The 14,762-nt window shown below is 36.1% G+C and overlaps 1 protein-coding gene across 6 annotated transcripts in view; it reads right to left on the minus strand.

The window, feature by feature from the left end:
* LOC139967049 (uncharacterized) overlaps positions 1-14,762 on the minus strand; it is an 88,268-nt gene that overhangs the window by 15,910 nt on the left and 57,596 nt on the right. For all 6 annotated transcript variants that reach the window (XM_071970700.1, XM_071970703.1, XM_071970704.1 and 3 more), the window contains exons 34-51: positions 14,353-14,550; positions 12,996-13,118; positions 12,318-12,520; positions 12,030-12,102; positions 11,410-11,604; positions 10,702-10,815; positions 10,314-10,574; positions 9,445-9,642; positions 9,102-9,268; positions 8,355-8,535; positions 7,352-7,477; positions 6,054-6,182; positions 4,996-5,115; positions 4,161-4,409; positions 3,275-3,400; positions 2,877-2,999; positions 1,467-1,580; positions 618-740 (exon numbers count right to left, since the gene is read on the minus strand). In XM_071970700.1, coding sequence (XP_071826801.1) covers positions 618-740; positions 1,467-1,580; positions 2,877-2,999; positions 3,275-3,400; positions 4,161-4,409; positions 4,996-5,115; positions 6,054-6,182; positions 7,352-7,477; positions 8,355-8,535; positions 9,102-9,268; positions 9,445-9,642; positions 10,314-10,574; positions 10,702-10,815; positions 11,410-11,604; positions 12,030-12,102; positions 12,318-12,520; positions 12,996-13,118; positions 14,353-14,550 — 2,823 coding nt within the window. The remainder of the gene's footprint in view (positions 1-617; positions 741-1,466; positions 1,581-2,876; positions 3,000-3,274; positions 3,401-4,160; positions 4,410-4,995; positions 5,116-6,053; positions 6,183-7,351; positions 7,478-8,354; positions 8,536-9,101; positions 9,269-9,444; positions 9,643-10,313; positions 10,575-10,701; positions 10,816-11,409; positions 11,605-12,029; positions 12,103-12,317; positions 12,521-12,995; positions 13,119-14,352; positions 14,551-14,762) is intronic.

Genomic DNA, 14,762 nt, shown 5'->3' on the forward strand with positions numbered 1-14,762 from the left:
AACCTTGACAGTGTGAGCAGTATGACTATAATATTAATATCAAAAACAGACTTGTAAATTATCATACTGTCAGTAGGAGTGCTCTGCAGCAAGACATGAGAGGACAGTAAGGGGTGATATTAGCATTAGAATCAGATAAATGTTAGGAACTGTTCATTCTGTCAGTATGAGTGCTTTGTAGCACAATATGATAGGACAGTATGATTTGGTATTAGCGTCAGTAAATTGTACCAACTGCTGCATAGCTTTCCTATGTCATATTTTCAATGCTGAGACCATCAGTTTAGAATAACTCTCAACCAATATATGTGACATCCATCCATGATACTCCAGTTATTTGCATACCATGCCCACCAACCAGTTGAAATAATTACTTTATGGTAGAAATTATAATTATCCCAACATTTTTCATTCCTCTTGCCAACAATTTTCTAAAACACCAACTGTTAACGAAGAATATTTCTTAACAGCAATTTATATCTATGAGATGAAACTTAATTGCATTGAATATAAATCTACATAATCTACCAAATTTGTTTTGTTTTTTACTGTTGATAAGTTGAGTTAAAGATTACCCTGATGAAACATGAATGAATAGTTTATTTTGAAGTAATTACCTTGGCAGAATGTTCCATTCTTAGTGTATCCAGGCTTGCAGTCACATCGAAAGCCACCAGGGGTGTTAGTACAAATCTCATTGGACCTACAATCATCCATCTGGTAGAGGCATTCATCAATGTCTGAAGAGAAAGAGACGTGTTTAGTTTATTTTAAGTGTTCAGGACACTCTAGCAGGTTCACTCGTCAATTTTTATATCTTTCACAAACTCTGCCACATGAAAAGGTACTGAATCCTCTTGATGAGAGGTTGGAAACAATATGAAGATGTTTTATGGCGCCCTACAATATTAATTAAAATCATAATCATATCCATAGGAGGAGATCTACAATAATGCAATCTTTATTAATAAACAAACCAACACAAAAATTAATAACTAAATAAATCTATTAATTAATTACTCACTAGAATTTGTACCATTTGAAAACTTATGTTTTATGCATTGTTAGCAAGGTTATTCTTTTATTATTTTTAAGTAGGAACGTGAGAGAAAAAAAAAACGTTAACAAACTGCTTATCTGCCACAAAAGCCTGTGTAGGGTTCAAATTAACTTTAATCTACTTTGAAATACACAAATCATAGTGCAGATAAAATTATGAGAGTATTGTGAATAACCAAACATGTGAGTGTTGTGAATGCATATACATTAGTTTTAGTATTTATGAATAGCTGCATTTTTCTCACTCTTAATTGGCTATGCCAGCCTTTTTAATGTAGTGAAGTATGTGAATTTGTAATATTTAAAAACATTCAGTCTTTCAAAATGTATTTATTTGAACACTTATATTTTATGACAGTCTTAAGACTCCAAAGCACAGAGGAGACTTGGGTATTTGAGAGACTCACCAACACAGCGCTCGAACTGAGAAGATGGTTTGTAGCCATCCTCACAGAAACAGGTAGTATTAGTACAGTCTGCATCTGTACAAAACGCACTGAAGTCACAGTTGAAGAGTAAACCTAGAATAGAAAGCAACAGACATTGATCAATGTTAAGAAAATATCACAAACAACTTTCATCATGCAGTTGGTATGTTATTCCACAACTCTGAAAATCACAATATCACATCCAATACTTCTGAAGCAAATATGACACACATCACTTGACCTTTGTCAGCATAAACCAATACAATAAATATTACTTTTATTTCGATACTGCATTATTGGGGTCATTAAAGCAAAAACGTTTGAATACCAGGAGGGTAGTGTATGTTACCATAATAGAAACAAATCTGGTATATTAAATATTAAAAGCAGCTTATCTGCATTAAGTCAGTAATTTGCAATGACATATCCTCCTTATTAACAGATGTGTTTTCAAACTCTCATTTGTTTTGCTCATATTTAGATAAAGTCCAGGTTGTCACAAAATGAAGAATCTCAACTAATTAGTGATCAATTATTACCAATTTCTACGTTATAATTTGTCAACATTTCTTTATCTTATCTTATTGTAGACTCTCATAATAATAACAGAACCAAATATTTAATACGGTTTGAACATTAAAATGGGAAATTGTACACTATAATGTACAAAAGAATAAAACTCTTTAAGACAATTAAGGTCAATTGGTTCTAGATCCTGACTTTACAGTAAGTACTCAACTATGTCAGATTATGAGAACACTAACTGTGATCACATGATCACAATCTTCCAATGATACATCAATAGGACTTGTTGTGCTCTCATGTATGACATTTTGTACTTGTGCTGTCAGCTAGTGGTTGCTACTGGTTACTGACAGAGGCTATTTCCAAGCAAAGACACAATACTACAGTATTGGTATTACTTTGTCTACAGACACGATTATAGCACAATTGATTAACCCTTTGCTTGGTGATACCAAGTTTCCCTTCATCCCGTTAGTGACCCTCCAATGGCGGATGTTGTGGCATGGAGAAGGGGTCTATGGGGGTTGGGGGGGGGGGGAGTAACCTCCTTAATTTGTTTATATGTTTAGGTATACTTAGTTGGAAAATGGTGCTATATTTGGAAACTTTTGTCAAGATTTTTCCACTTCTTTACCCACAGCTATCTACAATTTCCTTCTTCTCCCTAAGTTCTTTGGTGAACCTGGTAAATGATTAGTTGATCCTTAAAAAGCCCTAAACAACCCCTACTTTGAATACAGGGAGAGTAACCAACTTTAACATTCCGATGACAAGCTTAACTAAAACAATTATTTATATTCTGCAGATGACACTGGTTTACATCAATAGCTGAATTTGTGTACAAGTCATGTGATGTGGACATACTTAGACAGCCACCATGCTGGTGTCTGAAGGAGTCTGGTGGACATTCACAGATGAAGGAACCATCGGTATCAAAGCAAGGCGATCCTCCACAGATTGAAGGTGCCTCCTCACATTCATTAATATCTGAAATAATAGAAACAAAGTTATATCAAAACAATTAAAGCTGCGGTAGTCAACCTCTTTTAACTTAAATACTAATTTAATTGTAATCAATATTTGAAGTGTAAGGCAAAGATACATTGTTTGGAAGGGTGTAGTAAATATGTATACATATACATATATATGTATGTATAAATATGTACATATATATAGTATATAGTATATATATATTTATATATATATATATATTTATATATATATATATATATATATATATATATATATATATTGGCACTCACTTATACACATGCCATCTGCATCTGATTTGTAACCCTGGTCACAGACACAAGAGTAAGATCCTGCTGAATTGAGACAAGTTGAATGTTGAGGACATGACTGGCTGCCCAGACTGCACTCATCAATATCTGCCAGAAAGAAATAAAAATGAGGAAAAATACTTTTAGAAATAAGCAATAGTAATTAAATGGCAGGAAGAACTCAAAAGGTAATTGTGATTAATTGACATTCAAAACTTGTTTTTTACAAACTCAGTGACTCAAATGTTTGACATCAAAATGTTTGACACCAATCTTGATATTTGTTCACCCGCAGGAAAATAATTACAGAATAATCAATGTGTCAACTGGAATTTACAAACTTCTTGACTTTGGACATTTTTGTATTTGATAGACTATACCCACTTGCAGAAAGCAGATCAGAAATCGTGCAAAGCTTTTTAATGTTCATTAATTTGATATTACTTTGCATAAATTTACAAGTCAGGATAGAAGGAGCTTATGACATCTTTGGAAATCATTAAGCGATATAGTTTTCTGTAATATTTTTGACAGCATTGAATTTTTTCTCTTACAAAATGCCTTTGATCCTGTGTACAACACTGCTATTCATCTTTGCATTTGTATAGCAATAACTTGATACTTGTTTGCACAACATTTTGCTCTGCCATACTGGATCAATTATTCCATGCATCTGCACGTGAGGATATTTTAACAACTAATTTCCCTTTTGGAGGGAGAGCAGAAACACTCCCTAGTGGCTATACCAAAGATTACAAAAGTAAATTGAGTTAATAAATCAAATCAATTTTAAGAGAATTTGCCAATCAGTATTTTGATATGAAGAAGGATCTGCATAGCCTAAAGTTCTTTGATTATAATAACTCACCGAAACATTCCTTTCCGTTTCCTTGGTAACCTTCAGGACAATAACAGGAGTAACCCTGTTCTTTATTCACACATTCAAATTCAGGATGGCAATAGTAGGCACTGATGGTGCATTCGTTGATATCTTCACAGTTTGTACCGATGCCATGGTAACCATTCTTACAGAGGCAGCGGTAAGAGCCAGGCGCATTGACACAGTCTGCATTTGGTCCGCAGTTATTCAGGTCTTCAGATAAGCATTCATTCAGATCTGGTGAAGGAGATCAGTCAGTAACTTCATCAAATCTTAGTTTTGCAATCTATATCAGCTTTCAGTTCTCTGGTTCCTTTCTTTGTTTACATTATGCCAAAAATTGGGGCAAATTTTTCAAGACTGCACTTTCACTTCTCCCGCTTCAGAGAACTCATTAAGACAGTATCAGTAGCATATCATCTTTCTAGCAGATGAAGCTTCAGAAGTAACTGTTCATACTGTCAGTAGGATTGGTTTGTAACATGATAAAGGTTGACAGTATAGAGTGGTATTAGCATAATGAAATCATCCCAGCTGGCAGAAGTGACTCATGTTTACAATAATCCAATGCAACAAATATCCAAACCTCTGTGATACTTCAGAGACAGGAATACTGTTACAAAGACAAGGAGAAAATAAGGTGCAGATGTGGAACCTTGCGTCATATACCCCATTGGGTACTCACAGCGGTAAGCACCCAGTGTGTTGCACCCGACCCCCCACCCCTCCATATTATCAGCATCCGTAATCTATTTTAGCACCCAGCCCCCCCCCCCCGGCCCCTCAATATTATCTTCATTGTTAATATATTAACGGCACTCACCTACACATCTCCCGGCAACAAGCACAAACCCAATTGGGCACTCACAGAGGTAAGAGCCCGGTGTGTTGTAGCACCATGCTCCCTCGAAGCAAACTTGCCCATCCAAGCATTCATTGATATCTGTTAAGCATATTAAAAACATAAAGCATATTTAAGACAACTGACTGCATTTCCAGCATAATTTCTCTCTCATCCAGATACATTTGGACAGAATCTGTTCCATCGTTGTGTTGCATTTTAAGTCAGATGGTCCGGCCTGTTGTAGAGTTTAATGAACAAACCAATCCATTGTAGCCAGAGTTAGTCTGGCTGCAGCTATAACAAGCAGACCTTAACATACTGTACACAATGAATATTAAAGCTGACATGTTTCTTTAACACTCACATACAGTACTGCTTGTTTGACTTACAACTGGGATAGTTTCAGCCACTGATCACTGAAGTCAACAATAATTGTTTACTAAACACTACTATATATTTGAATATACTTGTACAGCAATGGCCATCCTTTAAACCTAGGATAGCCAATGAAGGATAACAAAAACATATTTACTAAACACTGCAAGTGTTTGTATAAACTTATATTTAAATCATCTATCCTTTTACATGTAGGATAGGTTTAGCTATTGAAGGATAACAAAAACATATTTACTAAACACTACAAATGTTTGTATAAACTTATAATTACATCAGCCATCCTTTTAGGATTTTTGTATTAGTGAAATTTCTATCACTGTAATTCGCTCAATTGATATGTTCAGTCTATGGTAACCCTCTGAGCGTTACTGACACACTGAATGAAACCATGCACTGTTATTGACAGGTCATATCTTAACACACCTGAATAGGATTGGCCATTGAATACTGCAGACTTTGGGCATGATCTACAAGAAAACCACTTCTACTATGAATGAGCCATAAGTTAAATGCAATCTCCTAACTCTCAGACCATTGTGAGGGTAATTTACCCACAATTTGCCTAACATAATGTTTAATATGAGAATCAACTACTGTACTGAAAGATATAGTTAAATTGATAGCGTAATGGTTGATTTTACCTTGGCATAATGTTCTGTCAGATGACGGGATGAAACCAATGGGACAGTCACAGGTGTAGGAACCCAGGATATTGCTGCAAGTAGCTCCTTGTCCACAGGAATGTATACCACGATCACACTCATCAATGTCTGAGGAAACGCAGAGGAATATACTTGATGAGAAAAGTTACCAAAGATAGTGTCTTTTTATGAAAACGTAACGGTCATATCCATGTATGTACTCTCATACCCTAATATTGACACTGTAATCATAATTAAATCAAATATAACTTACAGCATGTAAAACATGTGCCAGCTCTTTACGATGTTCTGTTAATTCATGGGGAAAATAAATTAAAAGCCACCGAGCAACTTTTCATATATTTTTTTATTCTGACTAATGAAACTAATTATACTCACAGGTGGCTAAAAGTGAAGCTAGCAGACAATATCTGAAATCAGTGCAGCAGAACTATGCAACCTTTGTTTGGGTTAATTTGAAGTCTGTAAAATATGCATATTCATATGCATATTCATATGCATATGTAATATCAGAACAGCTAACCAGACCATATATCTCTGTGTGTGTTCAATGAACTGTATAAATATGTTGTACTATGATATCTCAAAGACAGCCTGTCCTGCAGTCAGCCATATGAGTGCATCCCTCATCGGTGGGGTTTTACTTAGGAATTAAGCTTGTTGTACACTGCCCAGCTGATCAAAACTCAAATCACCTCCACCATCCTGACATGGAAAGTCATGGATAACCAGACACTGTGTGTGTGTGTGTGCTTAAGACTACCACTGAGCAAGATTTGGCCAGTTTTAAGCAGGCTTCAATCAGGAAAAACTGATCATGTAGCATTTACCTGACTGGAAGTCAACAGTTTGAGGTGGGTCACAACTAACACTACAGAGATTTAACAAATAAAACATATTATGAGTAATCAATCTGAATGTGGCCTACACAAGTTCTCAGACTGGCTGTTAACAGTCATTGTGTGGGTTGTAAATCAATTGGTCAGTGTAAGACCATGGGTCTTCACAACAATGGATAACTAGGTGGTCACTATGGTTGTATTGAGTCTGGTTGTAATCAGCCGGTCAGTGCATGGTGGGCATTAGAGAAACTACATGGAAAGGGTATCAGAGCTTTCCATGAAAAGAAACTCTTGACAAATGATGCTATGAGGTATTTTGTTCGTACCATTAATCTGATTTGTACAGCAAGAAAACATGTTAAATTTACGCTCTAACAAGCACCAGAATATATGATTAAGTCAAAAACCTGAGTGAACTGTTGTACGCTAGCTTACCTTGGCAGTTGTATCCATCAGGGAGTAGTTCGTATCCTTGGTTACAGGTACACTGGTAACTTCCTTCAATGTTTAAGCATTTCTGCTGGCAAAGATGAGCAGAAGGATCTGCACACTCATCGTAATCTGCAGTAGAATCAACATGGATCAACATGATCATAGAATCAACATAAGATCAACATGATCATAGAATCAACATGATCATAAAAACAAAATGGATCAACATGATCATAGAATCAACATGTATCAACATGAGCATAGAATCAACATACAATCAACATTATCATAGAATCAACAAGGCTCAACATGATCATAGAATCAACATAGGATCAACATAGAATCAACATGTAAAGTTATCACAATAATCAACCAGTGAAGGAGAGACAAACTGTTGAGAGGTCAGCATAGATGTCGTAAACAAATTCATTATTTGCAATACAAAATTACCAGTTTGATATATATCACATGAATGAATTGTCATAAACAAATGAATAAGGTGTCATAAAAAACACTGCTTTGCAATAAAAACAATATTATAAATGTTTAGTAACAAAATTTACAATTTGTATATAACAAAGTAACAATAAAGTTGGAAATTTAAATACAAAGTTAAAAAGAAAAAGGAAATAGTCAACTATGGGTAAAGTTTAAAATCCAGTTTCATCGCCATCCCTGAAAATTGTCTGTTCCCTGAAATATTTCATTGCCTAATTTGACCGACCTGGAATGAATTGTAAATAATGTTGAGGGTAAGAAACCCAGAGAAAAGACTTTAGGTAAGTAGCAGTTTGGGTAAATCTTGTTGAACTAAAATACCTGTCATCTGAATGAACATACCGAAGATTGATCATAAGTTAATAACATAAAATATCACGTGATGTGAAGGAATGAGAACTAAATAACGCATCGCAAAGATTTCTCCAACGACCGACCGTGTTCATGGATTCATAAACTCTAGAATAGGGAACCATCAGTCATAAAAGGTTCTGAAACTAATACACACCCTGACAGGTGATACCATCCCCTAGGAGGGGTGTTGGACATTCACTGCAGGAGGCAATATCCTCTGGAGGTGGGTGGTCAATACAGGTGACACCGGGATAGCAAGGGTCATCCAAACAGCTGTCATAATCCTCATCACAGTTTGGACCAGTGTAGCTGTCCAGACAGTCACATCCAACCAACTAGATAAAAACCAATGTAAAGTCAATTCACAACAATCATGAGAAACACAAACCTTACTACTTCCTGTATTGGTTGTGTATCGATACTCTCTATTCAATCAATAGATTCAAAGAGGAAATGAAAATGATGGCTGTACTGCAAGTAAAGGAAGGGTTTATGTATACCCCCAAGCTCATTAAATACTACTTTGTGCTACAACACCTGCCATATTGTTACATACTACAATCTAAAACATATAAAGACAATCAGTTTATAACAAACCCTTTCAACAATGTACAAAACTACATATATTGAAATACCCATAAATGCTTTTTGCAGTGAGCCGGCTTTCCCTTCATTTTCTTTTCAAATCGGTGTCATCAACATTGTGAGACACACTGCTTTATGATTTATGCTATCCTACCCAAACTGCAGGATCTGAAAACAACATTGGGTGCTTCTACAAACAACATTCCGACTGACTATCTTGCTACAGATCATACTAGTCATAGATATGAAATCATTCCAAACATGGGGTGATCAACTGAAAGAAGAAAACAAAAGCCTGATTTTTTCTATTACTTACAGCAAACTTGTTTCCACCAGAAAGCAGAGTGTTGAAGTTACAACCTCCTCCAAAGCAATTGCAGAGAAGCACAGTCAATGGTTGGTTTGTCCCAACAATGCCATCACTACCTACCAGCATAATCTGCACTGGTTGGTCATCTTGGGGTGTGTAATGTAGAATATCTCCTGAGAGAAAGAGAATCATAATTGATAAATAATACTTATCAAGTTTACCAAGACTCTTGTATTATCCTACACAGTATTATCTACACTTCTGATCTGTCGGTACATGCAGAGCTACTATTCATTTAGCATGGAATTATAATGTAGATGGTTATCGATCAGTTTAAATGATGACTTACCATCTTCAATCATGGCACCAGGGACATCCTCCCTCAGGGATAGAGTGATATTGTCACCCTCATCAGGATCAGTGAAGAGCACTCTGTAGGTGTAACTGTTGCCCAACTGTACCAGCAAGGTTGTGTTAGCTCTGAGAGCTGGTTGGCTTTGATCTCCGTGAAGCTCGGTGATGGACACAAAGCTGGGAGGTGTATTAGCTGCGGAGGGCAAAAAGAGAAAGTTTATACAATGTTGAATAGTGTATATGCGTGGTAGGGTTTGGGATTGGGGATGGAAAGGAAATGTATATAGGCAAAGAAATTGTTTCAGAAATGTGTATACATCACATTGGAAACTATCAAAAGTAATGAATAATAAGTCAATAAAGAAAATGGTAAATATCAAGTGGGCAAATTACATTGCAGATGTGTTTTTGATAAAAAAAAATATGCTAATAAGATGTGTTATTGATAACAAATATGCTAATAAGATGTGTTATTGATAAAGATATGCTAATAAGATGTGTTATTGATAAAGATATGCTAATAAGATGTGTTATTGATATAATATGGTCTATTGGTTCTTAGAGAGGGTAGGTCATATCTGCTAACATTGCTGAGACTAAGAAAGTACAAAAAAGGTTACGACATCACAGGAAAAGTTTAGAGATGATTATAACAAACCAAAATATATCTGAAAATTTTTCTGAATCCTAAGTTGAGTCAATAAGATCTTCAACAATGCAGCCAAAAGAGGATGAATTCTTAATGAATATAAAATAAATAAAAGTAAGGAAGTCCTCAGCATTCCATTGACTATTAAATGACAGATTTGTTGTTAAAACAAAAGAAGGTGGAAGAAAGGAAAGGAAAGATGATATTTGACTAACCCATGAGTTTTCTTTGCAGGATATCCTCCATAACATACTCTTTACTGTATGAGGCTAGATCCATGTTGTTGGTCACTAAGGCATCAAACATACATTCTTTCACTCCTGAGCAGTCAATTCTGACTTGTTGGATTTTACTGGCTAATGAAGGATCAGACATCAAATCTTCAAAGAATATCGGTTTGTGGTTTACATCATTAAAGGTTTCCCAACTCTCTGTCTCTCCATAGGTGAATAAACTGTTGTCAGAAGTAGTCCTCCCTGAACCAAAAAAAATACACATGAGAATGTAAATGATGAAAGCCCCCCTCAACAAAATTATGAACCATGGAGTCCTTCTCCCCCCGCCCCCTCCCCACTGAGGTTGGAGATTATGTGTCATACTTACATGCCTGTCCGAATGGGTAAACCTTTGAATCTGCAATAACCTCATCTTCCATTATGTCCAAGTGAGATCCATCAGGAAATTCAAAATCATCTTTCAAGTTACCATTCTGTGAACCTGGAATGGAAGTGCAAGGAGTTAAACTCTGTTAGAAGAATTTTATGATGAAATTATATCTGAGTAAGATTAAATGCTTATGTCCACAAATCATGTCTTCCTCTCTGAGTGTTACATGTCATGGAATGGTTTCTAAGAAATTTATACTGGTTGTCTGTGGATCAACCAGGACATTGTTTTAGGTTCCCCTACCCCCACCCCCTCCCCCACCCCCAATGAAAAAAGGAAGACAGACAGTATGTCACTGTGCTCTTCATTTTTATTTAGGTTTAGCCATTAATTTTATTATTATTATTTTCACCTAAACCTCTCTGAAATAAAACAAAAGACAACAATGTTGTTTGTTTCATCAAGTTCAAGAAAAGTGGATTAAACCTGCAGATGTGTAATTTTTGAAATGTGAATCAAACTTGATGTCCAGCTTTGAAAGACAGCTTGTAAAAAGTTAACCTTTTTATTGACTCCACATAGTTGAATACTCTGCACGGACAGTCAAATAGACATAACTCAAACGTGTTACTTTTAAAGAAGGGCTGCATTTCACATACAATGGAAGAATAGAGTACTTATGTAGAATTGAGCTGTGATAGTTACCTAACAGGCCGACAGAATTGACAGCCATGATACCGTTGCTGACAATATTGAGCGAGAGAGTACCACTGACTACAGAAAAGGTCAATTTCGTGCTGTTTCCAGAATCTTGGAAAGCTGCGATGAGTTCTTTTCTTCCAGTTTTGCGGTTTTTATCGAGCAGCATGGTTACTTGCCAATCGGGTGTGAAAAATGCATCTAAAAACCAAAGGACATAATGGTCAGATCAGATGAGATGTGATTATCACAACCATGTATATTTTGGGACATATACTTATTAATTTAGGTTAAAGCTTTTGGAAATAGTGAGATATTTCGAGCAGTTTAGCTGACATAATATATACAGCAAAGAATGAAATTTAAACACAGTAGTACACAAACTTACAGACCCTTGTAACAATCGTTGACTGAAACCAAACATTCAAAATAAAATGTACAGTAGTTGTTGGAGTGCATTCTCAACAGATTCTAAGACTTAGTATTATCACCCTTTATGATTCTCAGGATAAAATGAAGAAATATTTATGTTACTGCAAAGAATATAAGGTTAAAATATGTGACAAATTGTGTCCACATTTTGTGGAGCTTGTTGTGTATAATGAAGAAGATTTAAGAACCCTTACCGTCAATTTGAAGTACAGCATCATTGTAAGTAACCTCTACACCTGTCCGCTCCTTATTAAGAACAACTTGGACCTGCACAGGTAACACAAAATAAATCCAGGATAAAATACTTGTCTGAATTGCTCACACATAAAAGAATGGGATATTTACCAAGAGTTAAGAAGCAACAAATCATTGGGGATTGGAAACAAACTGAGAGTTCTACAGTTCTTACCTAAAATGACTATTCAGACTTTATTGTGACGATAAAAACAATACAAAGAGAATTGAATCCAGATTCAACATACCCTGTGGCTGTGAAACTGAACTGCAAAACCGACAAAGACAGTCGCCGTGGCGACAGTTTCATTAAGGTTGTTCCATGCCAGACCGGTCCTACATTGGAGTTCAAGCGGACTCAGTGAGCGAATCATGACAAACTCTCCCAGACCGTTGAAGGTGTATCTTGCTCCATCCATCGTGATGAAATGTGGATCTCCTGTCACATCAGCTGTAATATCAAACAAACAAATACTTAATAGTCACACCCTGTCACACACTTAATAGTCACATAGTCACATACTTAATAGTCACATACTTAATAGTCACATACTCAATAGTCACATACTTAATAGTCACATACTTAATAGTCACATAGTCACATACTTAATAGTCACATAGTCACATACTTAATAGTCACATAGTCACATACTTAATAGTCACATAGTCACATACTTAATAGTCACATAGTCACATACTTAATAGTCACATACTTTATAGTCACATGTAAGATTGCAAACCAGGAGTGATATCTGAAATCTCAAAGTAGAAAAAATCTCATAAAAGAAGAGGGCCATAATCTCATGCATGGCCATATAACTTCTAAACCAGAAGGGGCACACCATACAGCTTCCGTCGTCCTCCCTGTATGGGCAAGATGCGGATACTAAGTACATGATATTGCTAAGGATAGTGTCCTATCTCACCTGTTGCTAATGACAGTGTGCCAGTGCATGTCAATACTGGACGTCTGCTCTCATACAGACTACAGCTAGCCGCCGTTGAATCCGCATCTCCACAGCAATAGTATCGGAACAGAATATCCTCCTCTGTAAAGAGTAAAATCAATTCATTAAAGAGTTAGAGAACAAATTGTGCATTTTATTTACATCTTTTATGCATTGCTGTTGATGACGTCCAGATACACTAAGGAGACTGTTGTAAAAATCCTTTAATTTTGGTAAAACTAAATTTTATATACAAATTTCAAGTAGTAAGAAATTGTACATTATGATACGTTAATTATACAAATGAGAGCAGAGAAAATACTGGTTTATACAAGATTTCAAAACCCAATGTCAGCTTTTCCTCTACCAACTGGCTACCCAGTCCAAAAATCCTCATCACTGTTCTTAGCTGGGTATGTGAATCAATAGGCACAATAACATGTATACATTCAGCTCCTAATTCATTTCATGTTTTAACAAAGAAGTTGCAGGGCAATGGATTACAGTGTCCACCCCTTTATGGCACAAGACCTGTGAGGCTAGTGTAGTTTAGTGACTAGTATAACAATAAGGGACAAACCTTGTCAGTTCTGAGTGATTGTTGGATCACCGATGAGTGTAGTTTAGTGACTAGTATAAACATAAGGGACAAACCTTGCCAGTTCTGAGTGATTGTTGCATCACCGATGAGTGTAGTTTAGTGACTAGTATAAACATAAGGGACAAACCTTGCCAGTTCTGAGTAATTGTTGGATCACCGATGAGTGTAGTTTAGTGACTAGTATAACAATAAGGGACAAACCTTGTCAGTTCTGAGTGATTGTTGCATCACCGATGAGTGTAGTTTAGTGACGAGTATAAACATAAGGGACAAACCTTGCCAGTTCTGAGTAATTGTTGGATCACCGATGAGTGTAGTTTAGTGACTAGTATAACAATAAGGGACAAACCTTGTCAGTTCTGAGTGACTGTTGCATCACCGATGAGTGTAGTTTAGTGACTAGTATAAACATAAAGGACAAACCTTGCCAGTTCTGAGTGATTGTTGCATCACCGATGAGTGTAGTTTAGTGACTAGTATAAACATAAGGGACAAACCTTGCCAGTTCTGAGTGATTGTTGCATCACCGATGAGTGTAGTTTAGTGACTGTGTAGTTTAGTGACTAGTATAACAATAAGGGACAAACCTTGCCAGTTCTGAGTAATTGTTGCATCACCGATGAGTGTAGTTTTGTGACTAGTATAAACATAAGGGACAAACCTTGCCAGTTCTGAGTAATTGTTGGATCACTGATGAGTGTAGTTTAGTGACTAGTATAACAATAAGGGACATACCTTGCCAGTTTTGAGTGATTGTTGGATCACCGATGATGGTGTTGAGCCATCGTTGAACGTAACTGCTCGTCCAGACTGATGTTGAAAAGCCAGGAACGAGGTTATTGTTAGTGTCATAGTAACAGTAACTACCATACTGAGCATCAGCTGTAACAGTGGGAGTCAGCTGTTGGAGGCAGTTGTCTAAAGGTTGAACACCTGAGGAGAGGAGATCAGACATGGCGATGTAAATATACCAAGCATAGAACAAGAGTCAAAATACCTGATAGTACTTGTGTTACTTTCTTTGATTAAATCAATTAAATTCTTTGTTTTAAATGTAAGTTATCAATATTTTTTAACACCTACCCTGGCTGCTCTTTATGCATAGTCCAACAAAATTCCTGAGAGTATTTCATTTTAAACGCCAA

The sequence above is a fragment of the Apostichopus japonicus genome, chromosome 4 (genome assembly GCF_037975245.1).
Source record: "Apostichopus japonicus isolate 1M-3 chromosome 4, ASM3797524v1, whole genome shotgun sequence".
Taxonomy (NCBI): Eukaryota; Metazoa; Echinodermata; class Holothuroidea; order Aspidochirotida; family Stichopodidae; genus Apostichopus; species Apostichopus japonicus.